Raw genomic sequence first — 16,677 nt, forward strand, 5'->3', positions numbered from 1 at the left:
ATCTTTGAGAGAGATGACTTCTGCCTCCAGGGTTCTCTCTAATACTTCAGAATGGCAGGGGTAGGATAAACAGGGCAGAACAGGGCATGACAGGGCAGGGAAGAGCAAGAGGCAGAAAGATTTAGGGGCTTAAGGGCCTCCAAACAAGCAAAGACTATACTGAGAGACTCAATGTCTGCATCTTATTCTGGATTCCAAGATCCTTCCTCATCAGCCACAGAGACAGCCCTGCGCCCTTTCCCTGTTCCAGTCCTGGTACTACTCAGGGCAGTAATCACAGGCAACAAGCATTTAGTCAGCCCTCACTAAGTCAGTACCAGTTCATTCTAACACCGCCAAAAACAACGCTCTTTGACTGCCACGCCAATTATATGGGATTTTACCAGCCTCACCTGAGTTCATGAGCTACCAAGGGATGGATAATCTATAATTTAATATGGAGATGTAGTCATGGAGTGTTACTAATCAGGTAAGTAAAACCTCAAATACACAAAAGATCAATGAACCCACTGTAATTGCTGGCCTAAATGGAAGGATCAAGGAAACCAATCAAGGAAGTATTTCTCCAGCCCCCTCCTCCACTGGGTATCAGGAACATTTTCAAAGGCTAAGCAGGGCTCGCACGAACATCTGTGTAGCTCAGTCCTGCTCAGAGAGACCCCATTTCCCCACCGCCCAGTTCTGGGACCCAAGAGCTTGCATACTAGCAGAGCAACACAGGGCTTCCGAGGAACCCTGCTTCCTAGGAAGAAGTCATCCATCACACACATCTTAAGTTTTCCACGGCAACATCATGTTAAAAATGACTGCACCAGTATTTATGAGAAAACTCAGCAACTATACTAAATATTTGTGTCTCCCTTGCCTGTAACCGTAAAGAGAAAGTAAAAAGTCTTCAGTAAAGCCTATTTAAAGAGCACGAGCTTGTGTTAACATTGAGAGGTCAGAAGCCGGCTTTAGTGCTTTGATGTATCCATGTTGGTCAGAAGAAAGATCTAAGAAAGACCTGAAACGGTACAAGTTCTACCACTGAAGAGCCAGACAAAGGGAGAAGAAGGCAGCTGCAGTCAGAGTGCCAAGCCCGGGTGCAAGGGTTCCAGGACCAAAACGAAGATGGACAAGGGGGCTGCCAGAGCTTGACATCACACTGGAAGCAGAGGGAAAGGCAGCACTGCTGAGACAGCCAGGGACCAGCAGACTTCAGACTTCAGACCAGCAGAGGGAGCTGGGGTAGAAAATGCAGTTTGAAGTGAGAGAAAAATGGGAGTTGTGAAATATGGATAGCAATGGTCCACAAAATGTGCCACTGTTAAAATAAATTGAACTAGGGGGGAAATGAAGTACCCACTTCAAGAAAAAAAAATGTGTGGGGTGAGAGAAATGGTTCATTAGCTAAGTGCCTAGGAGTGCATACTGCTTTTGCAAAGGACCCCCGTCAGGTCCCCAGTGCCCACATCACGTGGCTGACGAGTGCCTGTAACTTAGCCGCAAAGGATCTGACACCTTTTTTTCAGATTCGATGGGTACCTGCACTCATATGCACACATCCACACACTGACACATATTTTAAAATAATAATAGAAATAAATCCTTAAAAAAAAACGTGTCTGAAATGAAGCAAAAGGCAAATACATACACCGAATGGGCACATGGTATTAAGACACACCTTAGTGAAACTAATAGACCTAATAATTGAAAAACAAAACAAAACAAAACAAAAAAAACGCTATTGAAATCACACCCCAAACTGTCATGACAGCTCTAGTGGAAGTGATGGGCAATGAGTAAGACCATACAGGTAACTGGCCAGCCAGATGGAAGCAAGATGGGCTTGGGTATGCTGCAGTAACAAATATCCCCAACAAAAATAACAAGATCTTACTTTTCATTCACATTATACATCCAATCTGGGAAGTTTGCAGGAGTCTCCGTTTCCTGTGGCGACCCAGCTGATGGGATGCCACCATCTATACTTTTCAGTTTCCAGGGAAGAAGGAATAAATTAAAATCTATTTTTAAACATAACTAATTTTATTTTATGTGTATGTGCAGGCTCTTGGGCACCATAGGCCTACAGGCGCCAGCAGGGGTCAGTAGAGGCATGGATCTCCAGGAAGTGGAGTTGCAGCTGGTTGTGAGTCACTATGTGGGTGCTGGGAACTGAATCCAGGTCCTCTGTGAGAGCAGCAAGTACTTTTAACCATTCAGCCATCTCTCCAGTCCCAGCTTAAGAGTCTTAAATACCATTTATGGTCATAAAAGGCTTAAAAGGGTAAAAAGATATTAGGAGGATTGTAGAATTTTCCCTCTGTCAATATTCAATGAATGTCAATATTCTAAGGTGGAACTGCTGGGGGGATCAGTTCTTGAGAATTTTAGATTGGCGGAGATAGAATCTTCTAAATGGGATTCCATATGCTCCAGGCTGGCAAAAGCACTCCTTTACAGTTACGACAGAACAGCGGGTATTGCAAAATCCCAACTAAAATTGAGCCCACTCATACTTCAACCAAATTCTAAGAGAAAGATGGAGCCTCCAAGGAGAACTATGAGAACTTGCCTGGGGCAAAAACAGTCACATATCAGCTTTAGTGGAAATGATGGGCAGTAAGTAAGAGCTTACCGGTAAGTGGCCAGAGAGATGAAAGCAAGAAGGACCAGTATAGTGGAAATGCTAGCAACGGGGAACAGTTGCTGGCCAGGAGAAGTGATCCACACATGTAATTCAAGCAGTAAAAAGGTTGAGGCAGGAGGACCACCAAAAGTTCAAGGCTATCCTAGGCTACATGGCAAGAGCCTGTCTTGAAGAAAGAAAAAAGCAGTCACAGAAGTGAAAAATGTTTTAATACAGGACCATCAATATGGCCAAGGAAAAGTGACTGAAGGATAGTTTAGGAGATGCAAGGTGGCTCACCACTGAGAAGTCAATTTTTATCACCATGTTATCATACTGCAAAAGATGAAAATATAAGGTTGAACAGGAAAAGAACATATGGGAGAAGGTTAGTATTCATTCTGTTTTGCTGCTGCCTTGTGCTGTGATAGCTTACTAGGTTCTGCCTGAGAGCTACAGGATTACGCAGAGCTGTAGGATTAAGATGTGTTAAAGTCTTCCTGAGCTCTGCTTGTGTTCCTGCCTGCTTCCGTTGAATCCCTTTCCTCTTATCTAAAGAAAGCAAAGATTTGCAAAGCATGTTTGCAAAGATGTCCTAAGACATGATTGACAGAGCTGTCCTGTTAAACTTCAGGAGCTTGTTTACTAAAGAATGACCCAAGGGCCTGTCTGTAATAGCTGCATCTCTAAGTATGCTAAAACTGAAAAAAAAAAAAAAAAAGACTCAACCAAAAACTTCCATTCGGTGGTCCAAGATTCAGAGACCACCCTAGGGTGCTCACATAGACAGAATCTAAAGACAAGTGATGATCCTATAGAGGATGCAACACCATTGTTCAAACTATAGAACAAACAAACTGCAGGATGGGGCTGAACTTCAGAGCTTTAGCTAAGTCCACTGCTTGCTGGGACACATCAACAAACCTAAATGATATTTGTTTTGTCGTGGTTGTTGTTGTTGTTGTTTTGAGAGCCCAATTTCCATAACTAGGTGACCTCTGTAGGTGCTGTAACTGATCGACAAAATACAGCATCTACTCATGGACATGAGTGGACTTCACTATCCAATGATGGGAATCACTGGGCAATTTGGAGCAGATAGTACACCTAAGCTCTAAAATCAAGAAAAAGGAGTGCATGTTTGCCCTTGGCGTCTCCATTTGGCCACTGGAGTTTGGAAACTGGAGTTTCCAGTTACAGGGAAAAAAAAAAAAAAGGAAGGAGCCATCCAAACTGGAGTGTGTGACACATTATTTTAGGTACTGACTAGACTGGATGAAGGATTCCAAGAGAACTGGTAAAGCACTGTTTCCAGGTGTGTCTGTGGACTCGCACACTAATGAGTGGACCGAGTGGGAAGGTCTATTCTTAACGTGGTTGGACACCACCTAATCAGCCAGTCTCAGACACAACAAAATGTGAAGGTAGTGAAGTTCCCCTTTCTCAGTACTCTCCTGCCTAGGACATCAGAGAACCCAAAGCACTCTGGGATCTTCACCAGTAGCTTCCCAGGGCCTCTGGCCTCTGGCTTCTGGCCTTAGGCTGAGAGTTATAGTTTCTGTTTCCTTGATTCTGAAGCTTTTGGTATTGGACAGAGGTTCACTGCCAGAATCCTAGGCTCTCCAGCTTGTGGATGGCCTATCGTGAGATTTCTCAGCAATAGTCAAGTGAGTCAGTTAAATCCCCTGTCTTGTGTCTAGGTCTACAAGTGCCCTCTACGTCTGTTCCCTGGGGAGCCCTGGCTAATACAGACTAGGAGATGTAAAACCTCTCCATAACCACAGGATCAGCTAGCAAAAAGTCCCTACTGCTACCAGCTGAGCTTAGCAAGATCACAGGATACAAGATCAGTAACAAGCATCAAATTTGGATATAACAATAAGAGATGATTCTAAAGCATTATGAAAATAGCACCAATAACTCAAAACACATGAAAATCTATAAACTGGAAATTACATTCTGATGAAGATGATGCACACTGTTGAAATAAAAGAAGACTTAATTAGACATTTTCAAAGCTACATGTGGGTTCTACATGATCTCAATCAAAATCCCAGCAGGACCACCATAGAAACTTGACAAACCTATTCTATATACATAGAAATGCTAAAGACCCAGGATAATGGCAAGGAGTTCAGGAAATAACAAAACTGGAAGACAGCAATGAGCCACAGACAGACCCTCACTCCCAATCGTCTCCATCTTGCTGATCTCAGGCAAAATGAGTTCTCATCCCCAAACCACTACTCCCTATAGAAGCCTCCAGTAGGGAGTAGGGGTAGGGGAAAGGTTCCCCTTCTTCTAATTTCAAGTCATTGCTATGGCTAAATCATCACCCACCCACCTCAGCCATCAACACTGACTACTTTGAGCCTGCTGCCATTAGCTCTGATAGCCTCTGACTTGAGATTGTTTTTTACAACGATCAATAAGAAGGTTGAGAGGATGTTTCATTTGCCTTCAATTCGTTTTTTTCCTTTTTTAAAATTATTTTTATTGATGTTTTTATTTTCTTCACTTTACATTCCAATCGCAGCCCCCTCCCTCCTCTCCTCCTGGTAAAACCTTTCCATCCTCTTCTCCCTCCTGCTCCTTCACCTTAGAAAAGGGGAGCGCCCCTGCCCCCATACCAATCTACCCCAGCCTATCAAGTCATATCAGGACTAAGAGTATGATCTTCCACTGAGGCCAGACTTGTCCCTATGACCAGCTATGGGAAAGTGATCCCCAAAGCAGGCAATAGAGTTTAAGTCTGAGACAGCCCCCTGCCCTGCTTGCTGTGTGGCCCACATGAAGACCAAGCTGTCCATCAGTTACACATGTGTTGGGGGCCTAGGTCCAGTCCATGCATGCTCTGTGGTTTATGCTACAGTGTCTCTAAATGCCTGTGGGCATAGGTTAGCTGACTCTGTTGGTCTTCTTGTAGAGTTCTTCATAGGACCAGCTTTGGGAAGCTGGTCCAGGGTTCTATAAGGAAGTAGGATGAGCAAGCTATGTAAGCAGCACTTCTCCATTGCCTCAGCATGAGCTCCTGCCTCCAGATTCCTGCTCTAACTTTTTTCTTTTTTAAAATTAATTGTAGTTTATTAACTTTGTATCCCAGCTGTAGCCCCCTTCCTCATCCCCTCCCAATCTCACCCTCCCTCCCACTCCTCTCCTCTTATACCCTTTCCCCAAGTCCACTCATAGGGGAGGTCCTCTTCCCCTTCCCTTTGACCCTAGCCTATCAGGTCTCAGTGACAATACATGCTGGAGAGGTTGTGGAGAAAGAGGAACCCTCCTCCATTGCTGGTGGGAATGTAAACTTGTACAACTTTGGAAATCAATCTGGTGCTTTCTCAGAAAATTAGGAATACTGATACCACTTCTAGGCATATATCCAAAATATGCTCAAGTATACAACAAGGACATTTGCTCAACCATGTTCGTAGCATCTTTATTCATAATAGTCAGAATCTGGAAACAACCCAGATATCCCTCAATGGAGGAATGGATACAGAAATTGTGGTACATTTACACAATAGAATACTACACAGCAATTAAAAACAAGGAAATCATGAAAATTGCAGGCAAATGGTGGGAATTAGAAAGAACATCCTGAGTGAGGTATCCCAGAAGCAGAAAGACACACATGGTATATACTCACTTACAAGTAGATATTAGATATATAATATGGGATAAACATACTAAAACCTAAAGAAGCTAAGCAAGAAGGACCCTGGGTAAGATGATCAATCCTCACTCAGAAAGGCAAATGAGATGGACATCAGAAGACGGAGAAAACAGGGAACAGGACAGGCGCCTACTACAGCAGGCCTCTGAAAGACTACCCAGCAGGGTATCAAAGTAGATGCTGAGACTCATAGCCAAACTTTGGGCAGAGTGCAGGGAATCTTATGAAAGAAGGGGGAGATGAAAGACCTGGAGGGAACAGGAGCTCCACAAGGAGAGCAACAGAACCAAAAATCTGGGCCCAGGGGTCTTTTCTGAGACTGATATACCTTCAATTCTTAACAGTGTCCTGGCTATCTGCATTTAGATGAGGGGCCACTGACAATGTTCAAATAGTCAGCTAGGCTAGCCAGCCCTGACTTGAATCCCTTCACTTCACTTGGCTAATCCATAAAAACATTCCCCACTACCTTTTCTTGTCAAGGTAATAGAACAGCACATGATGACAAGACTGCACAGTCCAAGTGACCCTGGGCTTGAGCCTGCACCTTAAAGAAAGAATCCTTTCCCCAAGCGATCATTTCCTTTCAATTCATATCTCCTTAGGGGGTTCCTGAAAGTAGGTCTTGGGTCTCACTGAATAAAGATTTCAAGGAGAAGTCCAGGGATTTGGGGCAACAGACCAAATATTCTATATAACCTATTAGCTAAAAAGAAAAGAAAATAAATAGCAGAATGGTTTGGCTAACTGTTTGTCAAAGGTCCACTGTTAAAAGCTGGGTCCTTGGGACTGGAGAGATGGCTTAGCAGTTAAGAGCACCTGCTGCTCTAGTAGAGGACCAGAGTTCAATTCTCAGCACTCACACAGCAGTTCATAACCATCTATAACTACCACTCCACCCTGTTCTGGCCTCTGTGGTCAGCAGGTACATGCTGGCAAATATTTGTATAGTAAATAAATATTAAAAAACAGAAGTTTAAGGCAAGACCTTAGAAGTCCTTAGGTTGCCTGAGGATATCTTCTGAGGTGATTGTAGGATCCTGGCCCTTCCTCTTTTGTGTCCACTCCCTTGCCTGTGGTGAGATGAGTGGTTTTGGCCTGCTACATTGTCTTGTCATGGTGTGTGGGCTCACCATGGCCCAGAGCATTATTTGATCACACACTTGAAATTCCAAATCTATACAATACGCTGAAACCTTTTCTCTTCCAAGTAGAACTTGGATTTTTTTTTTTATAGTGACAGAAAGTTCATTGATATACAGAAGTGGTCCTTGAAGCTTTAGATGCCCCTGGAGCTTGCAGCTCTCCCAGGAAGTGGTGGTCATACTGTCACTATAATTACCTATCGTCTGATTATGTTCCTTAAATGTGGAAAGAAAGTGCACCAGCGCTTAAGCAGTAACTTAGAAATGATCAGAATGAGATCTTAGAGTAAGCAATGTGAGCCCAGTCCCTGTTGCAGTGGGTTGTGACCAGCCCTGCATCTACTGGGCACTGCTTCTGAGCAGACCCCAGCATGTAGGATGATATGGACAATGAAGGTATGTAACATAGGACCACAAAGACTGTTGGTACCAGAAAAGCATTCCTGCGGACCTGCAGTTCTGGCTTCCTTTGTTTCCACCAAGGCTGTCACTTTGGTGGGTACCAGGACCCTGACCTTGGCCCATTTCTCCATGTAGACAAGGCAGGGAGGGAGGCTGCCTACACACCAAGAACAGGTACATCCCAAGGAGCCAGCTTCCTTCTTCCCAGGTTGGAGGCAGCTGTCTTTGGGGCCTGTGGTTCTTGGAACTCCGGTTTCCTGCCATATGCCAGAGCTCCCCACATACAGTAAACCCAGTCTCACCACCAACCAAAAGGTCCTTCAATCCAGCACAGCTTTTCAAAACATTTCATCCACTTGTTCAGGGACAAGAAAAGGCCAGGGTTGACTGTCCATATGGATTTTTAAGTAGCTAGCTTAACCTCTGTAAGAAGACAGACAGAGGAAGAATACTATAGATAGCATTTCCATATGCCCTCCCTACTTCTTTTTTGAGAGAGCATCCTTACGGTGTAGCGCTGGCTGGCCTAAAAGTCTTTATGTAGAAGAGGTCAGCCTTGAACCTGCCTCTGCCTCCTGAGTGCTGGAATTAAAGGTTCTCCATCATGCCCAGGTTCTATGCTGCCTTTATAAAAGATCAAATGCTTTAGGTGAGCATAGTTTATCATGGGAGATTATAAGAATTCTTTCTTTAACTATCTTTTAATTGTATTTATTCATTCATTTATTATTTATATGTGGGTATGTCTGAGTACTGGGTATGGAAAAGACAGAAGATGATTTTCAGAAGTCACTTCTCTCCTTCTTCCAGGTGGGCCCCAGGGGTTCTAACTCAGTCATCTGTTTGATGGCAAGGGCCTTCACCTGCTGAGCCATCTCATCTGCCCAAGTATATTTTTTAAAGTAAAATGAATAACCATGTGGCCCTTGATGGAGTTATAGCAGAGACTATAAGGAAAACAGAAGAAACCATGGCAACCTCATCTGTGAAGAATTCTTTCAGCCATTCTTATCCTACTCTGCATCTGTCAGAGGCAGGAAAAACGACACGGCAAAGATGGAAACGGGGACCAGAAAGCAGAGCTTCCAAACGATAATCTACAAGCCTTTAAAATGCTCTTTCCTGAAGGATGGTCCCTCAGCATCCAACCACCTGGATCAATCACGAGCTGAAAGGAATCTCTATGCTAATAAATCTTCCTGTGTGTCTTCAGGAGAGGGAAGAGACGCACGCACAGGCAGTGCCCAGCCTCACCTTCAAGGTCAGCCTCACAGCATTACAGTTCTCCTGCAGGGGGTTCAGCTTCAGCGTCTCCCCGAGGTTGCTGCATCCGGACGAGTGGTGCTGCAGCTCACAGCACACACACACCTCCACGCTGTCGAACTTGATCTAAATGGGAACACAGACAAGCCTCACCGTTAGCATGGCATCTGGCCTCGGAAGCTCACGGGCTGCCAGCCTGATGGGCACAGCAACAAACAAAAGACACTACTGCATATATATGTGTGTATGTGTATTATTGAAAATAGATTCTTCTCCCATACAATACATGCCAACCAGACTTTTCACCCCCCTCTGCTAGAACACTGTCTTAAGCAAAGTGGAAGGTGAGTACAGATATACCCAAAGTTATCCTCTGATGGCACGTGTATCACACACACACACACACACACACACACACACTCCAAAAAGATACATCTTTACATTCCATGAGACTGCAGGTGAATTACAGGAAGAAATGTAATCTGAAAATCACTCACAGGCATTTGTTAGTCTTTGGAGATGTGCTTTGCCCCATTCTTTTTTCACGATCACAAATCACCTGTCTCACTCCATGACCCCTGAAACTCCTTCCCATCCATCAATAATCAACCTATCTTAATCTTCAAGGCTTGGTCTCTACCCAACACTTGTTTTGTTTCACTGTAGTGACAGCTTGTTGTCATACTATGTGCAGCTCAGATGACCTGTCACTGTCAGAAACTTCTGAATATGTTAAAATAGCTTGTAATAAGGACCATGGAAGAAAAGGAATGCATCCTAAGAACTTGGAAAAACAACAGCAATGCAGGAAAAGATATGAGAAAAAGAAAAGAATTACCAGTGCCTGAGAGGAAAGGGGATTAAAAAAGTTGAAAACCTCAATATAAAATGTCTAAACAGAAAACATTCACTAAATCTATGGGATTTTACTCAAAGCTGCTGCAACACGAAACAAATTCTTTTCCTTAGACTAGCAGGTACCCCACTTCCAATAAATCCTGATAAATGTTTCACATCAGGTGACTCATTGCCCACGTGTTTTTATTTTTTTAAAAAAACAGACAAATATTGGCCCAATGTAACTGTAAAAAAGTGATTGTTCATTGTATGATGTACTGCAAAGAATGGCGCCACAGATTTCTATGCATCATGCCTGTCATTCCTGGTCACTGGGTGTGGTGTCAGGCCACATCCTCAGAGCTAAGGAACGTCCAGGGATTCATCAGAGGCTTGCTTTCCCAACAAGAAGTGTCCCAGGTACAGAGCTCAGGCCCAAGGCGGCCTGCTGATTCTCCATCTGTACCCACCTGAGCTGTGTCTCACCAAGCTCCTGCCCTGAGGTCCTCTTCCTGTTGCTGTGATCATTCACATGCTTCGACCTGTATACTTTTACCATCGACACCAATGAATTTCACGTATTTGCCTAACTTTATGAACGCCAGGAGTGATTACTATAGTTAGATGCAGGTGACTGATGCTTGCTGGTATTATATTATATACTATAAAAACACTATTTTTTTTAATGCCTAATCTACTGATGGGCCATTGCTTGGTAGTTACATGTAAGCTGCTACCACATCATGGATTTGTGTTCTAGGACATACATGTGCCACTTTATTTAAGTATAATATACCTAATGAATGGAGCTACTGAGCCTCTAGGGATCTTTATAATGCAGGAATGTTTCTAGTGTGGTTTTTACCAATTTATATGCCACCAGAACTAGCATCCTTAACCTTCACATCCTAGCTTTTTAATTTTGGCAAGAAGAGAAGTTCACCACAGTGAGAGACTAAGCCAAGAAGAAGAGGAGGAGGAAGAGGAGGAAGAGAGGAATGAGGAGGAAAGGAGGAGGAGGAGAATCGATGTGCACAGACAAGAGATAAAGGAAACTGCAGCAATGAGAAAAGAAAAACAGACCATCTCGGAGACAAAGCAAGTCACACCGAGGAGGAGACAGAGGCCCTGGGAACTTCTGAAAATGGAAAACACAGCTTGCCAAAGCCACCGGGGCAGATCGCTTTGACAGATCTTCAGTTCTTTTGGAGCGACGAGGAGAAATAGAAACAGGAACACAAAGCACTAAACACAGCAAAATAAAACAACTATAACTTCAGGATCCAAGAGCCTGTACAAACAAGTAGTACATGGTTCTGTTAAATGTGCGGCTTGAAAAGTCTACACATTCTTATATAGTTTCTCTTTTCATCACCCCAAGGCAATTATTTATAGAGCCAAAGTTTTCAGTTTTGGTGATGTCCAAATTTTTATTTTTGCATTCTAATCATTTCTCTAAGAACTTTTTGTGGAGCCTTAGGTCCTAATGATTTTCTACTGATTTTCTCTAAAGGCCTTATGCTTTTATCATTGCTCTTTGATTCATAAGACTTTCAAGTTAATGTTTGTATAAGATACAAGGTTTTGGTTGAGGTTGATTTTGCCTAGAGATGTCTAACTGACCTAAAGTCTGTGGCAAGGCCTTCTCTTCTCCATTGCTCTGTAAAAACTCAGCAAGTTGTATCTGTGTGAATCCATTTCTGGCTTCCCTGTTCTGTCCCACTGTTCTGTCCATCTCCATCACAAAGCACTTGTTGTATACAAATGAGGCCTGAGCCCTCACAGCTGTGTGACTGTAACTCCAGCGCTGAGGTGGGGGAGGGGAAGACAGGTGGATCCAGCTGAAAGGGTGAGCTCCAGATTAAGGCGGAAGCTGAGTGTGGTGGCACAGGTCTTTAAGCCTAGCTCTCAGGAGGCAGAGGCAGAGGGGTCTCCGTGAGTTCAAGGCCAGCTTAGTTTACTTATAGAGTTTGAGGTGTCAGCCAGGGTTATATCCAGAGGATAAAAAAAAATGGTGAAGGGACTGGAGAGATAGCTAAGCATTCAGCAGTTAAGGGTCCTTTCCAGGGAACCCAGGTTTGGTTCCCAGCATCCACATTAGGTGGCTTACAACTATAACTTCAACTTCAGGGGACCCAATACCATCCTCTGGCCCCCATGGACCCCCACATACATATGTCATATATGTGTGTGCAGACACACATACATGCACACCTAAATGCATAAAAAAAAATAAATCTTAAAAAAATAAGGTGGAGAGCATTAGAGGAAGAGAGGCATTACGGTCTTGATAACTGCAGCTATAATCCAGAAATGGAACAGATGGATTCTTACCATTTTATTATTTTCTTTTTCGTTCCATACGTACTTTAGAATATGACTGTCGATGCCTATATAAATTCTTGCTGGGATTTTGATAAGCGTCAATAAACCTCAATTTGGGAAGAATGAACACTGTGTTCAAATTCAAGGATAGAGCACGACTCTGCACTTACCTTGCTCTGTTTCATTATTCTACAGATTTCCGTGAATGAGTCTGACACATGCTTTGTTAGACTTACATGTAGTGTGAATGTCTATAAACGATACTTCATTTTAAATTCCAGTGTCTCCTTTCTCATTTCTAAGGTAGAGTAACATATCAAATTGTGGGTTTCTATGCATCCTGTAACATCTCCAAACCCATCAATTATGTTTTGTTGGTGTTAAATATTTGTACTGTTTGCTGTCTTTTAAAAAAATTTCATTGTGGTTTCATATATAGATACCAAGGCCATATAAAGCAAGTTGATTTTATTTTTTCCTTTGCAATCTGTATTTCTCTCATTTTTATTTTCTTATCTGGCTACACTGGCTTAAACTTCCATTACCATGTCCATGTTGGATAACCCCTGTGAGAACAAGCATGCTTGCTTGGTTCTTGATTTCAGGAGAAAAGTATTCAATCTTTCACCATCAATTGTGTTAATTATAGGACTTTGCAGTCACTTGTCTAGCTTAATGGTGTTACCTATGCCTATTTTCTAAGTTTTTTTTTTTTTTTTGTTTAAAAATATGAGCTCACTTTCTTTAGACATTATTCAATGAGAAAATGCTAATACAATTGGTACATAGGACCCTAAACTACAGTCAGACTAGGCACAACTGTCATTTCACAAAATAAAATTATTCAAAATAGTCATGACTGCTTTCTAATTCTAAAGATTAGATCAGGGAGTTCTGACTCCCTTTTTTATGGAAAATAGATTTTTCGTACAATATTTTCTGATGAGTTATTTTTTTAAATCACAAGAGGATGTTCAATTTTGCCAAATGTCCTTTCTGCATCATGCTAAAACAACCATGTGGTGTTTCTTCTTTGTCCTGTTCAAGAGAGTGGATTAAATTGATTGGCTATGTAATGATGTGCATAATTTATAAGCATGAATATGCATTTCCTTTTGCTATTTTCAAGGACTTTGCAAATTTATTAATGAGTTATCTCTGGAACTCTTTTTTTGCATTGTCTGTATCTACTTTTGGTAGAATGGTAGTTTCATTAAATCAGTTAAGAAGTGTAACTTTCTCTTCTATTTCCTCAAATAGCATGTAGAAATGATATTAATTTTTAAAATGCTTGGTTCATTCTCCAGTGAAACCCCTGGCTTTGGGTGTTTTATTCTGGGGAGCTGTGAAATTACAAATTTCCTTTCCTCACTAGCTATAGAACTACTCAGGTTTGTGTCCTATTCCACAAGTTATGGTAGCCTATATTATTTTTCTTCATTAATGTACTAATTTGGTCATTTTATATCCCAATCACAACCCCACTCCCTCCTCTCCTTCCCAGTCCCACTCTCCCACACACTTCCCCTAAACCCCCTTCCCTGGTACCAGCCCACCCTGGTACATCATGCTGCATCAGGACTAAGTGACTCCTCTTTTACTGGGGCAAGACAAGGCAGCCCTGGGGAAACAGGATCCAGAGGGGAGGAAACAGAGTCCAAGTCAGAGACAGTCCCTGCTCCAAGCCCCTGCTTGTTAAGGGACCCACTTGAGGATCAAGCAGCCCATCAGCTGGCCTAGGGCCAGTGCTTGAATGTTCTTTGGTTTGTGGTTCATTTTCTGTGACCCTCCAGGGGCCCAGGTTAGTTGGCTATTTAGGTCTCCTGTGGTGTCCTTGGCGCAAGCTCCAGCTCCCTAATCCTTCCCCTAACTCTTCTACAAGATTCCCTGAGCCAGCTTATTGTCTGGCTGTGGGTCCTTGCATCTGTTTCCATTATCTGCTGGATGAAGCCTCTCAGATGACAGTTATGCAAGGTCTCTGACTGCAAGGATAGCAGAGCATCATTAATAGTGTCAGGAGTTGGCTCTCCCCCATGGGGTGTGTCTCAAGTTTGGCCAGTCATTGCTCTATCTTTTACCCTTGCACATATTGTAGGCAGGACAAATTTTGAGTTGAGGGTTTTGTGGGCGGGTTGGTGTCCTCCTTCCTCCATGATAAGTCATAATAGCCCATACCTTTTTAAGGAGGTTGGTGATTTGTATATTACTTGTAAGACTTGCACATATTTCTTGCATCACTACTTTATAATACTTTTGATGGTTACAGAAGATCATCTGGAGATGCTCTTCTTTGTACTCTACATCTTGGCCATCAGTGTCTTGTACCTCTCTCTCTCTCTCTCTCTCTGTCTCTCCTTCTCTCTCTCTCTCTTGCTAGATGTTTGTAAGTTGCCTTTGGACTATTTTGCTATTCCTCAGTGTCTCTATATTTTTAATTAAAATTAATTGTCTATATTATAAGTCTGTGGGGATCCAATGCAGTGTTGATTTTACATCATGAATTATTATATTACCCTAACTAACAAATTTATCATTTCACAAACCAACTCTTTCTGAGTAAAACATTTAAAATCTACTTTTAGCAATTTATTATACAATACTTTTATTTATTATACCCGCGACTGCACAGTAGCTCACTAAGGGTTATTCCTTATATCTACTCAGTGGTTCTCAACTAATGCTATGACCCTTCAATACAGTTCCTTATGTTGTTCATAACTGTAATTGTGCTATTAATATGAATTATAATGTAAACATCTGATCTATCCAATGGTCTTAGACAACCCCTGTGAAAGGGATGTTCACTGCCCAAAGGGGTTGTGGCCCACTCTGAGAACCACTGATCTAACTAAAACTTTGTCCTCTCTGATTATCACGCCCACTTTCTTGTCTCCTGCTCCAGTAATTCTCATTCTGCTCTGCTGCTATGAGTTCATTATTTGGATTCCAATGTAAGTGGGTCACGTGATGCTTGTCTTTCTGGGCCTGACTTATTTCACTCAGCACAGTATTCGTGTTGGTTACAAATAATAAATTTTCCATCTTCAGTTGGATAAAAACCATCTATTGAATGATGGAGTTTCATGCTGCTCACATATTTTAGCTGCGGTGAGAAGTAATAAACCTGAGTGTGTTGGCATATTTTCAGCACACATAGTTCATTTCCTTTAGGCACAGATCGAGAAATGGGGTAGCTAGATCACATGGCAGTCCTGTTTCATTTCATAAGGGACTTCTATACTCTTGTACATAGTGGTCGTATTAATATATATTCTCACTTGCAGTAAATATTGTCAATGAAGTGGTACACAATTTCAATAGTCTGAAGAAGCAAGCATCAGTTTAAACCAATTAAGAACAGGGAAAAAACTATACTTCTCACAAACAACAAATACCATTAGTCTGGAGAATCGGGGCAGATGTACACGGGCTCCTGTATGGAGAAGCTGCAAATCCTATAGATGCCATCTTTTCCCAGGAAAACATGCCAGTGTGCTGGCACTCTAGTCAGAGTCTCAGTGCCATGAGTGGAACAGGAAGATATTAGTTTAGAGGTCTTATAGAAAAATAATGTGTGCAAGAAGTACCCAGAACATTCTTTACAAAGAATAACTATGGGAGGGGTGGACATTATTCTTACATTCAAGGAGTTAAAATCAAAACATGAAGGTAATGGCTTTAAGTAGACACTAATAAGAGAGTGTCAGAATGAGGAACAACGACCCAACAGAGTGTGACACAGGAAAAATGACATTTCAATCTGGTGGAGAAAGAGTAGCCCTTATTAAAAGGGGTGAGTTTGGTGGTGGCGTCACCTAGTTCAGCCACTATGGAAGTCGCTATGGAAAATCTTCAAAAACACTAAAAATAGACCCAGGCTGTGACCAAGCTATTCCCCTTATCTGTCTTCTTGAAAGACTCCAAGTGCACACATCACACTCGTGTTTGAGCTTCAGTGGTTATAGGGACATTACTCTCAGTAGCTACGTTACGGAACCAGCCTATGTGTCCAATGACAGAGACGTGAGAACAATTCTCAGTGTCATAGGGAAAAACAAAAAACCCAGCATTGCTAAAACAATCCTGTACAACAACAGATCGTCTGGAAGTATCTCCATCCCTGATCTAAGATGGACTACAGAGCAATAGAAAAAAAAAAACTGCATGGTACTGGCATAGAAACAGAACAGTGGATCAATGGAATTGAATAGAAGAGCCAGATATAAACCCACACATCTATGGATACTTGGTTTTTTCACAAAGAAGCCAAAAACCACACAACAGAAAAAAGTTAGCATCTTCAACAAGTGGTGCTAGTCTAACTATATGTCTACATGCAGAAAAATGCAAATAGACCCATACTTATCACCCTGCACAAAACTAAAGTCCAAGTGGATCAAAGACCTCAACATAAAACC

General features: G+C 42.3%; 1 protein-coding gene across 1 annotated transcript in view; it reads right to left on the reverse strand.

Annotated features, from left to right (window-relative positions):
• Entrep2 (endosomal transmembrane epsin interactor 2) overlaps positions 1-16,677 on the reverse strand; it is a 406,727-nt gene that overhangs the window by 55,937 nt on the left and 334,113 nt on the right. The window contains exon 4 of the mRNA XM_060367282.1: positions 9,089-9,223. Within this exon, the coding sequence (XP_060223265.1) occupies positions 9,089-9,223 (135 nt within the window). The remainder of the gene's footprint in view (positions 1-9,088; positions 9,224-16,677) is intronic.

The sequence above is a fragment of the Meriones unguiculatus genome, chromosome 14, assembly GCF_030254825.1.
Source record: "Meriones unguiculatus strain TT.TT164.6M chromosome 14, Bangor_MerUng_6.1, whole genome shotgun sequence".
Lineage (NCBI taxonomy): Eukaryota > Metazoa > Chordata > Mammalia > Rodentia > Muridae > Meriones > Meriones unguiculatus.